The sequence below is a fragment of the Lepidochelys olivacea genome (assembly GCF_965140295.1).
Source record: "Lepidochelys olivacea isolate rLepOli2 genome assembly, chromosome: 8".
Lineage (NCBI taxonomy): Eukaryota > Metazoa > Chordata > Testudines > Cheloniidae > Lepidochelys > Lepidochelys olivacea.
The window spans coordinates 98,227,937-98,249,413 of NC_140418.1; the positions used below are offsets into that span (position 1 = coordinate 98,227,937).

At 41.7% G+C, this 21,477-nt stretch overlaps 1 protein-coding gene across 5 annotated transcripts in view; it reads right to left on the minus strand.

Moving 5' to 3' along the window:
- Positions 1 to 21,477, minus strand: part of OSBPL9 (oxysterol binding protein like 9) — a 142,354-nt gene that overhangs the window by 97,383 nt on the left and 23,494 nt on the right. For 4 of the 5 annotated variants that reach the window (XM_084637620.1, XM_084637614.1, XM_084637616.1 and 1 more), the window contains exon 3: positions 16,428 to 16,506. In XM_084637620.1, the coding sequence (XP_084493746.1) occupies positions 16,428 to 16,506 (79 nt within the window). Of the gene's footprint in view, positions 1 to 16,271; positions 16,291 to 16,427; positions 16,507 to 21,477 lie in introns of those variants that run through there. The other variant, XM_084637617.1, reaches the window with a different exon arrangement.

Genomic DNA, 21,477 nt, shown 5'->3' on the forward strand with positions numbered 1-21,477 from the left:
AGTAATCCTCATCATATGTGAGTGGCTGTCTGGGTGGGAGCCCCAGGTTGGATTGCTTTAAGGGAGTTGTGGTTTTGGCTTCTGGGACACCAGTAAGGTATAGTAGAAGCTGTTTTGTTGCTGGCTTGGTGAACCGAATCATTAGAATAACCACCAGTTTGGCGGATAGTCTGCCCCATTCTCTGCAGTTTGTCCTAATTAAGCAATCTCAGTGTGGCCCCTCCAGGCAACAAGGGTCACAATCTGTCTCTTATTTTAGTTAAATTGAATCTTTCCCTCCTCTTCCCCGACAGCACAGACAGATGAAGGGTGAGGGCTGCCCTATAATATTGAACGGCAAGAAGAATTTACTAATTGGGTCTGATCTAACATTAAGTGTTAATATGAAGAAGCTGTTGGGGACAGGTTTATAATGCAACAGAACTAAAAAGACAGCATTTCCAGCCTCCATGACCTCCAAACTAAGCAGATGGTTGCAAAAGAGATTTAGTTTAATGCAACACACAAATGACTCAAAAAGAAAAAGGAGGACTTGTGGCACCTTAGAGATTATTTGCGCATAAATAAATTTGTTAAATTTGTTAGTCTCTAAGGTGCCACAAGTCCTCCTTTTCTTTTTGCGGATACAAACTAACACAGCTGCTACTCTGAAACACAAATTACTGTTCCATATACCTGACTAACAAGATCTGTTATGAAAAAAAGTATACCTTGAAGTCAGATGGCATAAGTCTAGTTTCAAAATATTATATCCTTCATTTTGACAGTAGCATATTGCTTAATTATATTTTTCCTAAGAAATGTCTCTGGTCCCACCCCAAGAATGAGATCCGATTGTCTGGCAGAGCAGGGATGTTTCACACAGTTTACACTTCTTAAACAAACCACTAGTGAATAACAGAGACGAGGTGGGTGAGGTAATATCCTTTATTAGGCCAACTTCTCTTGGTGAAAGAGAAGCTTTCGAGCCTACAGAGCTCTTCTTCAGGTCAAAGCTTCTCTTTCACTAACAGAAGTTGGTCCCAGGGCCGGCTCTAGGTTTTTTGCCACCCCAAGCAAAAGAAGTTTTGCTGCCACCCCCCCCCCTTTTTTTTTTTGGTTTTGCACTTTGCAATTTTGTTTTGGTTTGGGTTTTTTTGACTGTTTAAAATTTTAAAAAAATGAAAAGAGAATTTGTAGTTTGTTTTATTTCACTATTTCCTACTAGTGTATTCATTTAATTTTAACAATCACAATTACAAACAATTTGAGTTCATCTATTCACTGTAATGAAAAAACATTAGTCTTCCAGTGTGCCCAGTTTCTCATAAATTAAAAGAATTTATATGAACTGAATTTTTCTGGTTTTTATACTTGCATAGTCTTAATAATTCAGTGAAATCTAAATTTTTTGCAATGGTACTTTCAACTGAAATTAATGAGAGTCCTGACAAACAATTTTGAGACATGGTGGACCTCAAATAATTTTTTAGTAATTTCAGTTTTGAGAAACTGCACTCACCAGAAGCCACTGATACTGGTAATGTTAAAAGAATGTGTAATGCTATAGCAGTGTTTGGAGTGAGGTGCTCAGGGCTGTACATACCGCCCATGGGCCCCCACCCTGATCTCAAACCCGGCCCACCCCCGCAGAGGGGACAGTAACCAACAGAGCAGCTGGGGGGTGGATCAGCCGTGGGGAAGAGGGCAGACCAGGGGTGCCCGCCCAGCACCAAGCCACCCGGGGCAATGGGTCCTGTCCTGATTCCAGGCTCCACTCAGGCTCCTCCACCGCTTGTGACACATGTGGCGGGGTGAGAAGGAGCAGCGTCGCCCCGCTCCCCCGGCAGCAGGGGGCCAAGGCCGGGCCCCCCGCGCTGAGCTCACCGCCCTGCCCCACGCAGGGGCTCATTGGTTGACTGAGCGGGGCCAGGGGGAAAAATAAAGGATGGCCGGAATGCTGCCCCTGGAAACGTGCTGCCCCAAGCACGTACTTGCTTTGCTGGTGCCTTGAGCCAGTCCTGGTTGGTCCATTAAAATATATTACCTCACCCACCTCATCTCTCTAATATGGTGGAACCAACATGGCTACAACAATGCTACAAACTCAAATGAATTATCAGCAGTGATATATATTGAACTTGTAATTCTTCTCATTCTTACCAACATTTCAAGTGTCTATGGAGTTTTTCAAATCCTTGTGTACTAAAGGATAGTCTTCAAATACAATGTGGTGGCCATCAGACCTCCTCCCTGAAAAAAAGACTACTCATTTCGTCGACAGTTAGGGCTCGTCTACACTGGCAATTAAAGCGCTGGAACTTTCTTTTTCAAGAGTGTGAAAAAACACACCCCTGAACACAGCAAGTTGCAGCGCTGTACAGCGCCAGTGTAAACAGTGCCCCAGCACCCCTTGTTGAGGTGGATTTTTATATCCTTATTGAGGTTGTTTTTTTATATCCTGCGCCATCACCACACATTGGTCAGTGTAGACTAGCCCTTAAAATGAAGTGCAGTCAATGCCAAAAGATTTTAAGTAGCTCAAGGCATACCAGGACCCTCTGCCCAAGTTGTGTTTCTGTGATCACTTTACTCTAAAGCGTACAGCTAGGGTTGTTTGCTGATTCATCTTTCTGTTGTGTGTCTCATATCCTCCAAATTGACACTGAAGCAGGATTACAGTGCTCAAGGTAATATGGTAAGATTTGCTAACTACTCCCTATAGGACTTGTACTCAAAACTAAGGATTTGTAAAACACAGAGAGATAAATTGGGATGATTGGGCAGAAACTTAACAGCCACAGACAGTAAAGTTTATTCAGCAGCAAGGAACCTTTATAAATACAAACCAAACAACACAGTCCAAAGAATGAACAAACTTCCGCAAGACCAAGCATCAATCCAAGCTTCAGAACCTTCCCTACATACACGCTCCTTCTCCTGTCCCTCCAGCAGCATTTCATATGCCTTTCCCTTTTCCAAGGGTGTTCAGTGGATGGGAAAGGAAAGATAGTGTTTCTTTGTGTGTACTGGGGACTCAGTAGTGACCCTGCACCCAGTCACAAAAACAGATATGCTTACAGCATGAAAAAAACACCCATGACTAGACTGTTGGTCAAAGTCACTCAGCTTCATATGAACTACAGCTGTAATTCAGAAATCACATCAATACTCTTGGTACTAAAATACTCTCCTCTACCATTGTAGATCCTGGAATTACTACAATGTGAAGATTATTTACTGGTGGTTTTAGTACCTACTGCCAATCAGCAGCCTTATGAACCTATTGCCAACCAAGAGACCTACATACAGACACTTTCTAGCCAATAGTGACTCATCAGCCATCTGTCTGTTCAGTACCAACCTCTAAGAAAAGCTCAGATACTTCACTAGCAAGCAATTTTCAGGAACAACAAGCAGAAAGGTTAAATATAATCTAATCAAAATGACTGTTGAGAGATTAAATGCAAGGAAAAGCTTCCTAACAGTAAGAGCAATTGTAGAATGGAACAACAGCCAAGAGGTCATTGAAGCACAATCTATGGAAACATTCAAAGAAGGATTAGCCAAACACTCAGAAGAACAATTTAGGGGAAAACCTGCACTAGATACTAAGTGGGAAATTGTAACTTCTGACCAATCTTTCTGGCAAGCAGGTTAGGTTTATTATGCACCTTTTGTTTTTAAGAGGGAAACTGACAAAAGATTTAAAGTATACAATTCTGACATCTTGTTATTTTAAGAAGTTTGTAGCACACACCACACCGTATTCATTCAACATGAGGAACAGTCCGGTAAGGTTTCGACATTGCAGATCAGGCTGAGCACGATAAAAACAAGTTAACAGTGTTGGGTACTTCCAGATGCAAAGCTGCCTCCTTCCCCGTGCTCTCCGCCCTTTTTTTTTTTTTTTTTTTTTTTTAAGTTAGTTCTACTGTGCTGTTCATGGAGCAACAGTATCACCGGAAAGGTCAAATCAGAAATAGCATCAGGACCTAAGTTCCCTGTAAGCTGTGCAGCCGTGCGGCCAGGCAGCAGCTTATTTAGCACCGGACAGGCACTCAGGCAACCTACCCGGGAACCTGCATATCGTCCCCTGGACCCCAACCTGCCACGGCTGGGGCGCCTCTCCCCCAACTCAGTTTGAGGCCTGGCCCCAGGCCTGACCTGACCCCGGAGTGACCTGGACCCAGGCTGGGGCTGCAGCTGGGGGAGGGGCATCTATCCTGCAGCCCCAGCCCCAGCAGTAGGGATAGGCACCTCCTCCCCCCAACCCAGATGCTGCGGTGGGGAGTCTTCTCTCCCCACCGTAGCCCCAGAGCACCCTCCTGCACCCCAAACCCCTCAGCCCCACCCCAGAGCCCACATCCCCCGCCGGAGCCCTCACACCTCTGCACCCCAACCCTCTGCCCCAACCCTAAGCCCCCTCCCACACTCCAAACCCCTCGGCCCAACCCCACCACATGAATATTGTTATGTGTACCAATATGAAGGTGATGTGTCACACATCACCTCCATATTGGTGCATATAACAAAATTCATTCCACACATGGGTGGGAAAAATTAGAAGGAACAGCGATCAGGACATCCATGTGAAAAAGATGCATCACCTATTTAAAATTTGAAGTGTGAATTCAGTTGCTTATAAACGTCTCTTCACATTTTAGACTAGAGACGGAAAATGAATATGCTCTAAGAACCCTATCCACTGTGTAAAGATATACTATGGTCATAGTCCAACTGATTAACCTGAGAGTTGTGCAGACTGACTAAGCTCAGCATACACAGACTGTCAACTAGGCACAAAAATACAGACAAAATTAGACTGTGAGGTAGTTCAGCGATTATGATCAATTTGCTGGTCTCATTTTTAAAATAATCCATGACAGATATTAATTACATTTTTTCCACTAAGATTTGCTAGTGAAGTTTGTACATAAAATCTGGTAAATCTACCCTCAGAGTCCTGATTACTTCAGTGAACAAAATTGAGTCTATCATAATAGTTGAAACATATCACATTTACCATGAGTAGCTCAATGAAGCATTCTTCAACTCATTAGCAATAGAGCTGATATTGGATGTAACAGATTAGGATTTGTTCCAATATGTTCAGCCTTTTCAGCATATGCCTCATTTCTATCAACAGTACATCCATAGGAAGTTACATATGTAATCTATTATGACATCTCAGGTGTGTCAAAGGGTATGTCTACAGAGCAAAGAAAAACCCATGGCTGGCCAGTGCCAGCCGACTTGGGCTCGTGAGGCTTGAGCTGCAGGGCTGTTTCATTGCTATATAGACTTCCAGGCTCGGGCTGGAACCCAGACTCTAAGACCCTGCAAGGTCGGAGGGCCACAGAGCCCAGGCTCCAGCTCAAGCCTAGAAGTCCACACAGTAATGAAACAACCCCAAGGCCAGTGAGCCTGAGTTGGTTGGCCTGGGCCAGTTGCAGGTTTTTCTTTGATGTGCAGACATAACCTTTGATACAGCCTCGGAACACTGAAGGACTGTGATTCACTATCTATGACTAGAGTAGATGGACACATACAAAATATGTAGTGACATGCAATTACAAATGTAAGTAATATCATAGCATCACAAGTTTTCTGAAGACAAATCATAAATATGGAGCGCAAGTGCACTGAGAGATCACTAAAAACCCACAAAACTTTAGAGCCTATTTTAAAAGTTGCCCTTTTTTCCTCTTTATGTATTAAGTCAATCTGAAATTCACTCTCTGCCATTTCCTCTCATCTCACAGGGGAGAGATGAAGAAGAAAGGAAAATTAAGCTAGAAGGTAAATTGTACAGCCACTCTAACAGGAGAAATAGTAAAGGGAGAGAAAAAGCTGAAAAACCAAGAAAGAAAACCTGTAATCAGAAACCATCATCTTTGTCAATCCAAAACAGGAGAGGCTGTCTCAGCACTGATTCAGCCAGGCATCATGAAATTAAGGCATAACAAGGGCTGAGTCAGACACAAGAAGGGAATACAAAGAAGAGAAGTCTGGTTTTTGTTTGATGAAGTTAGATAGATGATAAAAAGGAAGATAAAGAAGGGGTCACATTTCTTTTGGTATATGAATGCTCTCAACCAGTATCCTTTTCCATACTGCAGAATGATTCAGTAGTTTCATCTTCAGAGTCACCATTGTATTCTAGCACTTTGTTTACTCTGTCAGTGAAAAGAGATTATGTATATTTATATAAACATGTATGTGGAATGTGAAAGTATTCCACAACAGATTACTCTTCCGAGCAAAGGCTCGATGGCATCCAAAGGCGAGACATAAATATGTTCAACGTGTCTTCTAGTTTACACAGCACTAAAAGCTAGCATTTCTAGGTCATACAGAGCAGTACATGAGAACACACTGCACAAACCCACCATCTCAAAATTAGCATCCCTGTAAAAAAGCAGCAGCACAGGAATTTGAAAAGGAAAAACTAGAGAATCAGTTCTAAAAAAAAAAAATCACTGTTATAAAAACACACATTGTCCCTTAGGGAGAAATGCAAGTCTTATTTTCATTCATTTTGACCTACTTACCAATAGGCTGATCTGTCTGTAAGGAATGTAGTCTCCCTAACCAGGAGAAAAAGTCCGTCCCACCCACTGAGACAATGGGGCTAATTATTCATTCTTTATTCAGGCAAAACTCCCACAGACTTTATGAGAGTTCCTGCATTCTTTACTCTAGCAATATCAAGCCCTATGTACTATGTTTATTTTAAACATAGCCGAACTGTTGGTGTGAAAATCTGGCTCCACTGAAGTCAGTGGTAAAACTCCCACTGACTTCAGTGGGAAAAGTACTTCACACTCAGTGCCAGGTAAAGTGGGAAAAACGTCAGACCCCACTGTAGTAACACCAAAAGGGCTATTTCATGGCTATGACATCCTAGGGAGAGGACTCTTTAAATTGGGAGGAAGACATTTTAACCATAGAACTGCAGCATGCAAAATGAACTGAAGTTAATATATGACAGTTCCACTGCTCTCTCTCCAGTCAGCTCCCTTTCCTTGCCTATAGTCAGGCTGAGGATATTCAGTCTTCTTACCTCCTAGGCTTTTAGTCAAGGCAAACAAATTCCATACGTCTGCTTGGACAGAGTATAGCAAGAGTGAAGTTAAGCTGTTTCTGCCATCAGTTAAGCAGAGGGCAGGTGAAGGATACAGAAGAGATAAAGCTACTAGGGCTCTCAATTAAAAAAAATAATCGTGATTAATTGCAATTAATGGCACTATTAAAGAATAACAGAATACAATTTAAATATTTTTGGATGTTTTCTACATTTTCAAATATATTGATTTCCATTACCACACAGAATATGAAGTGTACAGTGCTCACTTTATATGATTATTATAACAAATATTTGCACAGTAAAAAACAAAATAGTATTTTTCAGTTCCCCCATTACAAGTAGAGTAGCGCAATCTCTTTATCATGCAAGTTGAACTTACAAGTGTAGAATTATGTACAAAAAACCTGCATTTAAAAATAAAGCAATATAAAACTTTAGAGCCTACAAGTCCAATCAGTCCTACTTCTTTTTCAGCCAATCACTCAGACAAACATGTTTGTTTACATTTGCAGGAGATAATGCTGCTCACTTCTTGTTTACAATGTCACCTGAAAGTGAAAACAGGTATTCTCATGACACTGCTGTAGCCAGCACCGCAAGATATTTACATGCCAGATGCGCTAAAGATTCATATGTCCCTTCATGCTTCAACCACCATTCCAGGGGACATGTGTCCATGCTGATGATGGCTTCTGCTCGATAATAATCCAAAGCAGTGCAGACTGACATGTTCATTTTCATTATCTGAGTCAGATGCCACCAGCAGAAGGCTGATTTTCTTTTTTGGTGGTTTGGGTTCTGTAGTTTCCGCATCGGACTGTTGCTCTTTTAAAACTTCTGAAAGCATGCTCCATACCTTGTCCCTCTCAGATTCTGGAAGACACTTCAGATTCTTAAATCTTGGGTCAAGTGCTGTAGCTATCTTTAGAAATCACTCTCCTTACAGGTTCTCACCCCCCCCCCCCCGGAAACCTGGATTTGTGCTGGAAATGGCCCAACTTGTGATCACCAAGGAGAGTGATCACTTTAGATAAGCTATTACCAGCAGGAGAGTGAGGAGGGGGGAGGTATTTTTTCATGCTTTGTGTGTATATAAGATCTTCTAAACTTTCCACAGTATGCATCCGATGAAGTGAGCTGTAGCTCACGAAAGCTTATGCTCAAATAAATTTGTTAGTCTCTAAGGTGCCACAAGTACTCCTTTTCTTTTTGCGAATACAGACTAACACGGCTGCTACTCTGAAACCAAAACAAATAGGTTGCACTAAGCCCATTCAATCCTGAAGTTTTTAATAAAAGCTGCTCAAAGTGAAAAAGAAGGGAGTTAGGGGGATGTCAACAATATCTAGTGTTAAGTAATGCAAACTGCACCATATGCACCCTTCTCTGATACCACCACAGAGACAGAATTTTACCAAAATATTCTGCCACTGTTAGAAGTTCATCCAAAAAGGTATTTAGAAGTTGTAGAAGCCTGTAAAAAAAGCTTTTCATTCAGAAAACCTTCTCTACCAGTATTATAGTGTAATTAGTATAACCTTATACAGCCCTGTCTACATTACAGACCTTTGCAATTAAAAATCACAGCAGAGAAACAGTCAAAATATCTAGGAGAAAGCTTCAAATAGATAGAGGTCTCTGACATCAAGATAAGACTTGTGAACATCTTGGTTGAATTTCTAGACTGAATTCACAGAAAGAGGTTGTTTACTTGGTACAGTAACTGGAATTTGAGATTTTTGCCAATATGGGTACTCCATTTCAAGATGTGCATGCACCAGTGCACTCTGGATCAGATTTTCCATCAGCCATGTCCACAGGTCCGCACCCTACACATTCTTGTGCTCTGATGTGAGCATATTTAGGGGAGGGTGGACTCACTGATGCTCCATTTCCTTCTTAACCATGAAATCCAGACAAAGACTCTGAGGCAGAGGGGAAGGAGGATGGATAGTGGAGTATCCATAGGGACAAAACATCTGGAAGAATTCCAGTCACTGTACAAGGTAAAAAACCTCTCCTTCTTTAGTTATTATCCCTGTGGGTGCTCCACTTCAGGAGATTCCAGAGCAATACAGAGCAGAGTGTGGAGGCAGCAGATTCAGTACGCACTACAGAACTTCACTCAAAGCTGTCTCGGCTCTGGAAACAGGCATGAGAGCATAGCATTGGGAAGATGTGTGCACTAGAGACGAGGTGGTAGCCTTGCAGATATAATACATTGCTGCTCTGTTGCCTACCATTATTCTGACCGAGTGGCCCCTGACATGGTGGGGTAGGAAGTGATGGCAAGCATAACAAGTCACCCTAAGCTTTAATACATTGATGTAGAGGGTCACCTCCTGCAGCGACCATTTACCCCAAGCTATGAAGTCCTGAATGCATGTGCCCTAGCTTAGAAGGGATGCATCCGTGGTGATGGTCTTTGTGAGGGAAGGTTGCAAGAATGGCACTCCTACACAGACCTCTTGGGGAGCTTTTCACCAACTGAAAGTGTGGAGGACCCTCTGAAGTATAGGCATCCATTTGGACTGACTGATTGTTGGGGATGTAGACTGTCCTCAGCCAGGCTTGAAGATACTGAGAGCAGAGTCTTGCTAAGGGTGTAACAAATGTGTAGGCTGCCATATAGCCCAGCGGTTGAAGACAAGCCCTTCTGTGGTTTGTGGGTTTTGGTCTGTTGTAGAGATGAAGCTGAACATTGTGGTGAACCTATCCATGGGCAAGTATGCTCTGGTGGAGGAGCCCAGAGCAGCTCCAATGAGGTCTGTTCATTGTGTGGGTATAAGTATAGACTTTTCCACTTTGCACCGAGATGCACTGGACAGAAAAAGGAGCAGTGAGAAGGGAGGAAAATGAGCGTACAGTATTGGCTGCCTGCTCAGACGTTCTGGGAGTAGCCTCTAGAACTAGGAAGAGGAGCTGAAGAGGAAGCCTGCTCACCGCCTGCAGCCTTATTTATGAACCACACTTCACCTACCATGAGGGGGCAAACGTGCAACTGCCACTCCAGATTAACAGAAGCTGGCCAGAAGACTCCAGAACAACATAAACCATGCTCAGGCCCATTCCTCCTCCCCTTCTCTGTGCACACACGTGCCTGTCATTGCTGCCATTTCAGCTCTGCTCCTGCTGGTAAAAGTCTCATAGAGGACACTAGCAGGGTATGAGTCATAGAACTGAGCAGCAACAAAAAAAGCCCTAGTAAAAGTCGCTACATACAAGGTATAAATGCTAGAAAAATAAGGTCTCTAATCTGGTAACTTTTAACAGTGAGGGTAATTAACCATTAGAATAATTTACCAAGGATCGTGATGGATTCTCCATCACTGGCAATATTTAAATCAAGATTGGATGTTTTAGTAAAAAGACATGCTCTAAGAATTATTTTGGGGAAACTATATGATCTGTGTTCCACAGGAAGTCAGACTAGATGGTCCTTTCTGACCTTGTAATCTATGAATCTTCCAGCTGCAGCCATTTTGTGTGTTATTTTGTCCTCTGGGCCCTTATCCTTAATATGTCACCTCTACTGCTATAATCAAGTAAGGAAGCCCCAAAGGAAGAGCCCTGCATGAGAATCTAGAGAAGACGGCAGAAGCTGGGTGAGAAGCCAAGCCATGGAAACGTAAGAGAGATAGGTGAGAATGTACAGCTCCCTCCCCCAGGATAGAATGTGCTTGGGCCAGAGAATCTCCTCTCGGCCCCCTCTTGGTTTGCTGGGCTTTTCACAGAATATCAGGGTTGGATGGGACCTCAGGAGGTCATCTAGTCCAACCCCCTGCTCAACCAGGACCAATCCCCAATTTTTGCCCCAGATCCCTAAAGGGCCCCCTCAAGGATTGAACTGACAACCCTAGGTTTAGCAGGCCAATGCTCAAACACCTGAGCTATCCCCCCCCCCCCAAAGAGATGCTGACCATCTCTCCTGAACCAGGATGCTGGGGTTGCCTCTTCTATTATCCAAGCTTCTTGCTGGTCCTTCCAGGATCCCCTCCCTCCATTTGCAAGGACTGGCCTCTCCTCCCACTGTCAGAAGCTCTCAGGCACTCAACCCTCCAGGGCTCTGAGCCCACCCTTTCACCCTGCCCTTACTTACTGGTGCTTCAAGCCGCCACATTAACACTGGCTATATGTGCCCCATCCACCAATTGCTGGTGTTGCGTGCTCTTCCCATGAACTGAGACTGTAAGTCCCCACCAGCACAAATGTTTATTAGGGCCCATAGCCTCACCCCATACTAAAGAAGTACTCTTCCCCTATGCACTAGGACTCTGTGCCTGGCTATCCACTCCCTTTACCTTCCAAGCTGTGATTGCAGGCAGCCAGGAAAGGAACTGATTGGCGGGGAGGCAGTAATCTGCTTTCCCATCTCTCAGTGCACCTACAGAAGTAGAAGATGTGCACAGGTGCATTTATGCTTCCTTCTCATGGCAACATTGTGACACTTTGTTGAGGGAGGGATGGGAGAAGAAGAGGTTAAGCCCTGCTGTTCTCCATGGCTAGCTGCCAGAGAGCAAGAGCTACCTCAAGTCCAGCTCAGATCAATATACAGGACCATCTCTGATCTCTCAGCCCTTTATTTACACAGCAGCAGTGAAGCATGGCTGGCAAATACCTGCTATGAAACGATGATGCCCCCTTAGATCCACTTTCAAACAAAACATTTTCAGACGGAAGTGAGAGTGTGTCAAGTCGATGGTATCTTTTCCAAGTTAAAAAAAATCCACAATTCATTCATAAACTCACCAAAAAAAACTCAACCCCCGCCACCACCCACAGCGCGATTGCAAGTTGCAGCAGACATCAAGTCACATATCAAGAAGGCAAGACTGCACCTGGAACACTGTGTTCTGTTCATTAGATTTGTTTCCAAAACACTAACAATCTACAGGGCATTAAACGGAACAAAGTGATGGAAGGGGATGAAAGATTGACTTTCCAAAAGAAAAAAAAAAACTAAGTATGTATAGCTTGGCTAAGTGATGAGCTAAATGTGTGGTGGGCAGAGGAAAAACACTCTGCAAGTATTTCAAGGGTCTGAACACTTAGGGCTTGTCTACCCTTGAAATGCTACCACGACAAAGCTGCAGTACCCTAGCGCTTCAGCGTAGATACTACCTATGCTGACAAGAAGGGTCCTCATCAGTGTGAGTAAGCCACTTCCCCAAGAGGCGGTAGTTAAGCTGACTTTCACAAATATCCTGAACAAACCTGGGCCTGATCCAAAGCTCATGGAAGTAAACGGGAGTCTTCCTCTTTACTTCAGTGGGCTTTGGTTAAGGCCCTAGAACAGGTCATACTGTAGGGCCAAACGATGCCTCATTCAAGCAGAGAAGGGATGAGCTAGATTACTTTTAAGTCTTTTCCCATCTAGTTTCCCACCCCAAAGTAAATAGATGGAATGTGCAATAACACTTACTGAGAAAAAGAAGAAAGGAGCAGAACTCTGGAGTAGGAAAGTGGAAATCTACTGTTAAGTAAGTGCCTTGACAAAGTCAAATCTAACTGAAAATAAATTTATCCCGTGGCAAACATTTATTCCACTGCCGTTCTTCTTTTATACCAAGTGATTAAAAAACATTACTTACTGCTCTTTGGCCTGACTGATGTTGATGCAATCATAACAGTTGCTTATTGAACAATTTTTGAAAGCCTGTATTTCCCTTCCATTAAAGAACATGGATGCTCCAAGCTTAACCCAATCAGAAGACAGATAAAGTTTTACATCACTGTTCTGTAATTGAATGATTGGTTGTTTTTGACTGGCTGAAGGTTTTATATTTAGATCAGTTTACTGGGGACACCGATCCAGGAATTAAGTTATCTGACCTTGTATCACGTGGTATAAATTACTGATGTCAGGCAAGGTACAGTAAGCAACAATTCTTATACTGGATAAGTTGCATAGTGATCTATGGGGCAAAACCCAACAAATTTGTCCTGAGGATGGTTAGATTTATACTCAGGGCTATGTGATTTACAGAATGCCCCTATGTTAAAGCCATGATGTGTGGAGCCCTGAGCTGTTGGAAAGAACAGACAAAGACACTAGGATGACTTTCAGTATGGTCCTGCTGTTGGAGGTTGGGCTGGGGTCATCACAGAATTTATTGTTCCTCCCTCTAGTCCCAGTGCTGAAGAGGAAAATATTGACAGACCATGATTTACAAAGCTTTCAAGTACCCTTTCCATCAGACACAAAGCAGCCACTTGCTTTTTGTGTGCTCCAAAACCAGACCTGAAACTGGCTAATCCTAGAGTGCCTTATGATTTAAGTAACTGACCAGTTTCCAGCACTCAGATAGTCACTAACGAGTGCTGTGGAAAAGATCTATGGCTGTCAGAAACAGCCAGGTTGGGAGTCTTAGCAGGAGCCAGTGCCCAGCTAACCACTGCGAGGATTCAAAAATGTTTTAACACCTCCCTTTGGTTTCAATTGGAGTTGCTAGATGCTTATAGCACTTTTGAAAATCTGGTCCAACACACACAAAACACATGTACACACACGTAACACGGGAAGGCAACATCCACATGACTAATTGATCAAAGGGCTCTGCAATTTATCATGCATCTTTGACTGTCTCACCTACCTCTCTAGATATTTTAACTTTCCAAAACACAGGTAGAGCTTGAAACAGATACCATATTACAAACTAAAAGTCAGCCTGTCCGGGCGGAAAACAAAAACAAAAAAAAGAGTTTCATCCTCCTTCCCCCAAATGTGGAATTCCATATAATACATCAAAAAAACTGCACCTAAAGCACAGAATGGGAAAGATCAGCCCTGGGCCACTGTTGGTATTTCTACACCTAACCGACCTTTACACTGAGGGTGCTTTTAATTCAGGGCCAAAAGTGGGGGGGGGAAGGGGAGAGAGAACCTGTCCCATCGATAATGGGAGATTCCCAATGGGACTCCAAAGTACTGGATTTTAAAATCACGAACCGTTTAGGTTTAGAAAATATTTTAGACTTTTTACATATATGTTTTATATTTACTACTTTCTCTTCCTCTTTCCCTTCTCAATTCAACTCCAGCTGATTTGGGCACATAACTGTATTGTCTTTATAGGTGGAAGAATAAAGATCTCCCCTCATTTTTTTTTTAATATATAGAAAATACAAGACATTCCTAGAGTAGCTCTTCTGTAGCATGTGGGATTTTTATTTAAAAGGTCACTACAAATACTGATAGTGTGCATCTTACAGAATAAATTCTTGCTAAGCAATGCGTTCATGTATTACATATACATACATTCATATATGATAAAATCTGATTGTATTAAAGGTTTTATCAGAACTCATTTAGAAAAATCTGCATTACTCAGTCATGGCTTCACCACTCAGGAGTGATGCAATCATCCCAAATTCATTCCCAATAAAACCTTTATGCCATAATAGTCCAGGCATTACACAATTTATGTTTTATAGGATATGTAAAACCTTTAAAAATATAACTTTTAAAAAAGAAAACTTCCACAAGTCTAAATTTGTTTTACATTGTAACCTCATAGCATTTCAATTTTTACTGTAAATTTAAAATGCAGAGTCAGCAATGTACATTGATATTTTTTCCTAACATTAGTACAATTTGCTGGCTATAGGCCAAGTTACAGACTTCAGCGAATTAATGTAAGCACCTTTAAAAAGTGGTTCTAATAAAGAAATTGCTGTATTGGACATAGATCCTAAATTAGAAAACAAACAAGCAAGATAACTGTTTAAAATGTACACATATTTTTTAACATCTTAACGTTCTAAAGCATGGATATCTATCTACCTGAATATGATTGACAGAATTAGTACTTATGGAGGAATTGTTTAAGTATCCTACCAGATATAGTTTATTATAAGCAAGACTAATATTTGTATCAAATGACTGTCTTCTCTCGAGAGGTTTTGGTCCCCTTCCATAGGGAAACAATACAGCAGATGAGGAACTTCAACAAGAGGAAACTGCACAAGAGGTATTTCCTTAGGAACTGAAAACAAGAGAATTCCAGGTTTCACCCTTTACCTGCATCAAACTCTCATACAGAAATATTTAGAAATATTTAGCTCTGTAGCATTGAAGACCAGTGTTTTGTATTCAGTTGTCTACATTAGAAATTAGCTTACCTTTGGGTTTTATCAGCTATCCTTGAGAACAGAGGAGTTAAGTGTTGCTGTCAGCAGAGCTTTATAAAGCTTAATGCAGTGAAGCTAGAGTACAGCCATATCATTTAGGAGGTACTGTAGCATAGGAAATACATATGCCAATGAAAAACATGGTGCATGACTAATGTTTATCATTAGATATTATAGAAATACATTCCCAAATACTGCCCGTATTTCACCTGAATTCAAAATGCACGCTGATTTTGAAATATTAATTTGCAAATCTATACAGCACAATGAAGGTTATAGATCTATTCTAATTTTATACAAATGTAAATGCTGACTGTCACATTCACAGCCCTGAAAGATTTACTTAAAACTTTCCAACTCCATAAGACAGTTATAAATAAAATTCTTCCCTCACTCTACATTTCAGAGAAGCAGTGGGGGTGGGGGAGTACAGGGAGAAGGACAAATAGATGTTAATTGAAGGTTTTAACTCAAGAGAGAACTACATGATTTTAACCGTACGACAGGAGAAAAGAGGTACTTTAGAACAAAATGTCATGACAATGTTTACCAATGCTGTGGTTAAAGATATTTAAGGGTTCTGTAGCAACCATAATGAGAACGATTATACAGTACCTTACCCTTTCTACTGGTGAACCATAGCATGCAATGACGAAACATAGCAGTGGCAGATGGCATTGGAGTTAGTAAATATGATTAAAAGGATAAGAGCAGAGAAATGGTGATTGGCAGACAACACACAGAAATGCAGATGAAATGAATGCAAACTTGCAGCTCTTGAAGCAAAGATCCATCTTTAAGCCAAATGTTGCCTCTAGTCTCCTCAAAACTGAGTTTCAAATCCAAATGAACACAAATTGCAACCTTCACACAGGTCTTGTGACTCTTCATGCAGAAAGGCTTAATCATATATCCTGACACTGAAGATTGACAATGTTTTGCCAACACTACCCATCAGCAGAAACCCATTATGACTGATTTAGCCTTTAAATTTTTAATCCCCAAATCCTGCCAAAGATACAGTCTTTTCTAGCACATATGTATCTACTGCAGATATAAATCCCTGCCTAACCTTGCAGCACCTCTGGATCCAGAATGTTCCCAGGGTGCTCATTCATGCAGTTCAGTAGCCAAACATTTAAGATCATCCATCAAACACCAAAACAGGAAGATAGATAGTCGCAGACGGATCTATTGCAAGAAAAAAGAACCTCATCTTTCAGCTCACCCTGGAAATGGAAGGTTTTCTGATCAACAGTTATTGTGAAGGTGCTGTCGTCCTCATCGTCTATACCAATCACAGCTCCCTGTGAAACAAAGAGCAAAAATCCTGATAAGGCAAGCACTGACATCAGCAGCACACACTATCACTACACTACCAGAATGTAAAAAGCATTGACAAAATTGGAAGTAACCTGGATACTGCAAAGAGGAGGGGGGGAAAGGAAGATTTACTGTCTGTATTTAAGTATAAGAATTAAACCAGATACTTGGTGAAAAGACTGCACCTTGGCTGTAGAAAAAAACCAATGGCTATTTCTACAAAGGCTTCATAATTTTCTAAATAAGTGTATACATATTTTGTTTTTGAGATAGACTTAGCATTTACCACAGAACCATTATAAAGCAAATAGTACTCTATTTTGTATTGCACACCAAGAAAAGTAATGAATATCATTAACACTATCATGTATGAAACAATAATAGTTTTCAATACATAATCAAATGAAATCTCTCAGGAGATCTTATTCAGTCTCTAAACAAGATTAATAGTCAGTCATTAGTATATTCTACTAGTACTGTAGTGGTTAACTTTTGCCTTTGTTTTCTCATGTGCTGAGTTACTAGAAGGAATAGACAGATATTTTAAATGTATATATACTCAAGTGTTCATTTCCACATTTGTTCACAGAAAAACAATTATATATGCCTGACAGAGGATGACAATAAGGAACATTCCAGTACATTCAGCATCCAGTTCAAAAGGCTTTTAACTCATCCATGGATTTACTCCAACCTCTATTCTCCTTCCTCAAGTCATCTAGAATAACCTTCCTCTCTGCCCTATCCTTACAATTACACCCCATGCAAGAGCCTTCTCCGGTGCAGCACATAAGTCTGAAACTATCTAGGTTTCTGCCTCACACAGTCTCTCTCATTTTAAGTAGCAACTGAAGACATCTTTTCTGCCCTATCTATACTTAATTTCTCTATTACTCATTAGATCTGATTTTAACACTAAAACAGAAATACAGTTTATATGAAACCTGGTAATACAAAATGTTATTTTGTATGATGAGATCTCTTTTCCTTTTCCTGAAAGGCACAATATTGATAGAAATAGCTGTGCTTAAAATATTCTGAAAAAGCAGACAGAGGTTCTTACAAGCTTCTTCAATGTACAGCCCAAATACCGTCACCTCAAGGACAGAATTACCCCAACACTACCTTTGCCTGAAAGTCTGAAGAAGCCAGCTATTTGTTTTAAATTACTTAATAAGCCAGTGAAACCTGGATTCACTGGAGCATTCAGCAAACCTCAATGTGCAGAGATCACGTTACCTACATGTTTGCAGCAAGTTAATCTCACACTACATCATTCACATAAAACGTGTTCACTCTTGCCTGACAGCTCAGCAAACTGAGTTTCCACTTTGAAGTTTGCAGTGTTGTTGAAGACATGTTGGTCCTAGGATATTAGGGAGAGACCAGGTGGGTGAGATAATATCTTTTATTTGACCAACTTCTGTTGGTGAAAAAGACAAGCTTTTGAGCTAAACAGAACTCTTCCTCAAATCTGGAAAAGGGCCTGATCCACACTAAAAAGTTATATCTGGGTCAGCCTATCCTTCAGGGATATGAAAAATCCACATGTCTTGAGCAGCGTAGCCAACCTCCGGCGTAGATAGTACTAGGTTGGTGGAAGTTACCACCTTCCAGGGAGATGAATTACCTATGCCAATGTGTCAGCGTAGGTAATGTCTATGCCGAAGCACTTTAGCGGCACAACCACAGCTATGCTGCTGTAACATTTCAAGTGTAGACAAGCCCACAGAGCATCACAGCTAAATACAAGGTGGAACAGATTGTTTAGCAAAAGTAGTTAACACATACTGTAAGAGACCATTCAAAGAGAAGTGGTCTGTTATCTTTGCAAAAAAAGGGGAGGTTACTGGGTTGCAGATTGCTGTAATAAGCCATAACTCCAGTGTCTTTATTAACACCATGTTTTTTAATGTCTAGCAAAATTATGAATTTAAGTTCATTGGCTCATCTTTTGAAGGTGTTATGAATGGCTTCCTCTGAGGAAAAGGACAGATGTGGAGTGATCATTTTGTGAAAAGCATTATCAAGGAGACAGTTTTAGATTCCAATCCAGTTTACAAATTCAAGGGGCCTCAAGAGATCATTAAAACTAGAAAGACAGTACCCAAAACCAGTGTTTAAATAAAACTAACGTTATGACTCTCAAACCAACATAATAGCAGGACAGAAACCGATTAGAATTTGACAGTTTAGTTTTCATAGTGCTGATCATAGAATCATAGAATCATAGAATATCAGGGTTGGAAGGGACCCCAGAAGGTCATCTAGTCCAACCCCCTGCTCAAAGCAGGACCAATTCCCAGTTAAATCATCCCAGCCAGAACTTTGTCAAGCCTGACCTTAAAAACCTCCAAGGAAGGAGATTCTACCACCTCCCTAGGTAACGCATTCCAGTGTTTCACCACCCTCCCAGTGAAAAAGTTTTTCCTAATATCCAATCTAAACCTCCCCCACTGCAACTTGAGACCATTACTCCTCGTTCTGTCATCTGCTACCATTGAGAACAGTCTAGAGCCATCCTCTTTGGAACCCCCTTTCAGGTAGTTGAAAGCAGCTATCAAATCCCCCCTCATTCTTCTCTTCTGCAGGCTAAACAATCCCAGCTCCCTCAGCCTCTCCTCATAACTCATGTGTTCCAGTCCCCTAATCATTTTTGTTGCCCTTCGCTGGACTCTCTCCAATTTATCCACATCCTTCTTGAAGTGTGGGGCCCAAAACTGGACACAGTACTCCAGATGAGGCCTCACCAATGTCGAATAGAGGGGAACGATCACGTCCCTCGATCTGCTCGCTATGCCCCTACTTATATATCCCAAAATGCCATTGGCCTTCTTGGCAACAAGGGCACACTGCTGACTCATATCCAGCTTCTCGTCCACTGTCACCCCTAGGTCCTTTTCCGCAGAACTGCTGCCTAGCCATTCGGTCCCTAGTCTGTAGCTGTGCATTGGGTTCTTCCGTCCTAAGTGCAGGACCCTGCACTTATCCTTATTGAACCTCATCAGATTCCTTTTGGCCCAATCTTCCAATTGGTCTAGGTCCTTCTGTATCCTATCCCTCCCCTCCAGCGTATGATGCCATCCTAGGGGCCACAACCCAAAAGGTGAGAAGTGTTCATATTAATAAAAGTTCACTCGTCTCAAGTAGAGTACAGATATTACACGAGCAGCACTGTTCCCCACATAAATTTCTAAACCACTGGGCTATGCACAATGAGTTTTGTTTTTAGATAAAACTAAATATAGCTAACTGAAAGATGTTTTTTAAATGACTCCTCCTACCTCAAGAAAACCAAGTGGATGTTCTGTTAATATCAAAATGTAACCTGGGCTAATTGGTCTGATGAAAAAGGCAATCAAGCTTATTGCTGCATAGAAGAGAGATGGAGAAGACTGTAATGTGTCCACTTTGCCAATGGTGGGGTGGCGGCATTGAGACCTGTGACTGGGTGAACCCTGAAGGACAGAAAACGGATTAAGCCAAAAGGACAGGGGACGAGAGGACGACAGCCCTCACTGAGGCGTTGCCTATTTTACCCTTAAAGGGGTTTGCCGAACTACTCTGGGAGAGAGAAACTGGACTTAGAAACACTTAGAAATCCCCTACATCATGGGGATTTTTTCTACTGTGAGAAATGCCTATTACCGCCACAGAGCGGTTGGCCGTCTGGGCAAATCAGTGCCCTCTTCACCTCACTGCACTAAAGTGCCTTCAAGCCTGCAACGACTCATCAAGGTACATGAGTTCCTCTAAGTTATGGAGCCCCCAAGTGTGGAATAAACTGGACTTACGAATCCCGGGAAATCACCCTGGGGACAGGGTTACTTGTAGGTTGTATCGTATTAGTGATGTTGCCCATTTCCCTTTATATGCTGCCTCTTCGTTTCCCCTTGTAAATAATGTGTACCCTGTTTGTGGGTTCATCCATTACAGAGGTGTCAGAAGAGGATATGTTCATGGTATCAGGTTAGTCAGAGTTCCTGACTACCTTAGCCAGACAGGTGGAGATGCCACCAGTTAGTAGCTAGGAGCCCAGGCTGTTGAAATCTACTACAGCAAAAGCAGAAAGACAATGGGTAAGGGCGCCACTTAATGATTAGCTGCTCTTCGGGGTACAGCAACCCATAAAACCCCCTTAGAAAAAAATTTTCTGTGAGGACCACCAAGATGGAGACCAGTTTAGAAAATAAATGTTACAGCATGAAGGCTGTTTAGTCTATGGCTGGATTTGAATGAGATTATAAAGAGATATTTTGCCAGTCAGATCATTTGGTTGTCTGAACACTTTCAAGCCTATACTCTGAAAGATATGGGAACAGCTTCCACAGCTGTGGTTCCGTAGATCGTTCTGGATTGGAAAAGAGGAGAACTGCAAGTTTGAAAAACCATTGGCAATATTTTAATGTGTGTTTCACAGTGCTTTTAATAACTTCTGCACAATCCCCTTTGTTTTCCTTTAATGTTGTCAGAATAGTGCCAAATAACTTCACACTTCAGTCTCAACAGTGCCCAACGCCCTCACAAGGCAGTATTAACAAGGCTATGTTGTAGTCAAATATTACAGACCTTATAGGTAGATTATGCCCCTTGTGTATTCCATGGCAAATTAATATCAAATTAGAAATTCGGGTATTTTCTGACCTTAACCACTCATAATTGGAAAACTAGTGAAGTGACGCACCATGAGAATCAAGTGAGTGAAATCTGATCAGTAAGTGGAAAGGATTTCTGAACAGACTGTTTAAAAACACTTTTGTTTGTTTTTGTTCACACCTACTTAACTACAGTGATTAATGAATAATTTAAATAAAGGACATCTTTGCTAAAGATTCAGATTTACACTCCCCCTGCTCTAGACTTCCTTATAAACCACTGTCATATGCCATAACAGCAGTTTAAGTGACACAATAGGGAAAGACTGGGAAAAGAAGACCTAAAAAAAAACCTACACT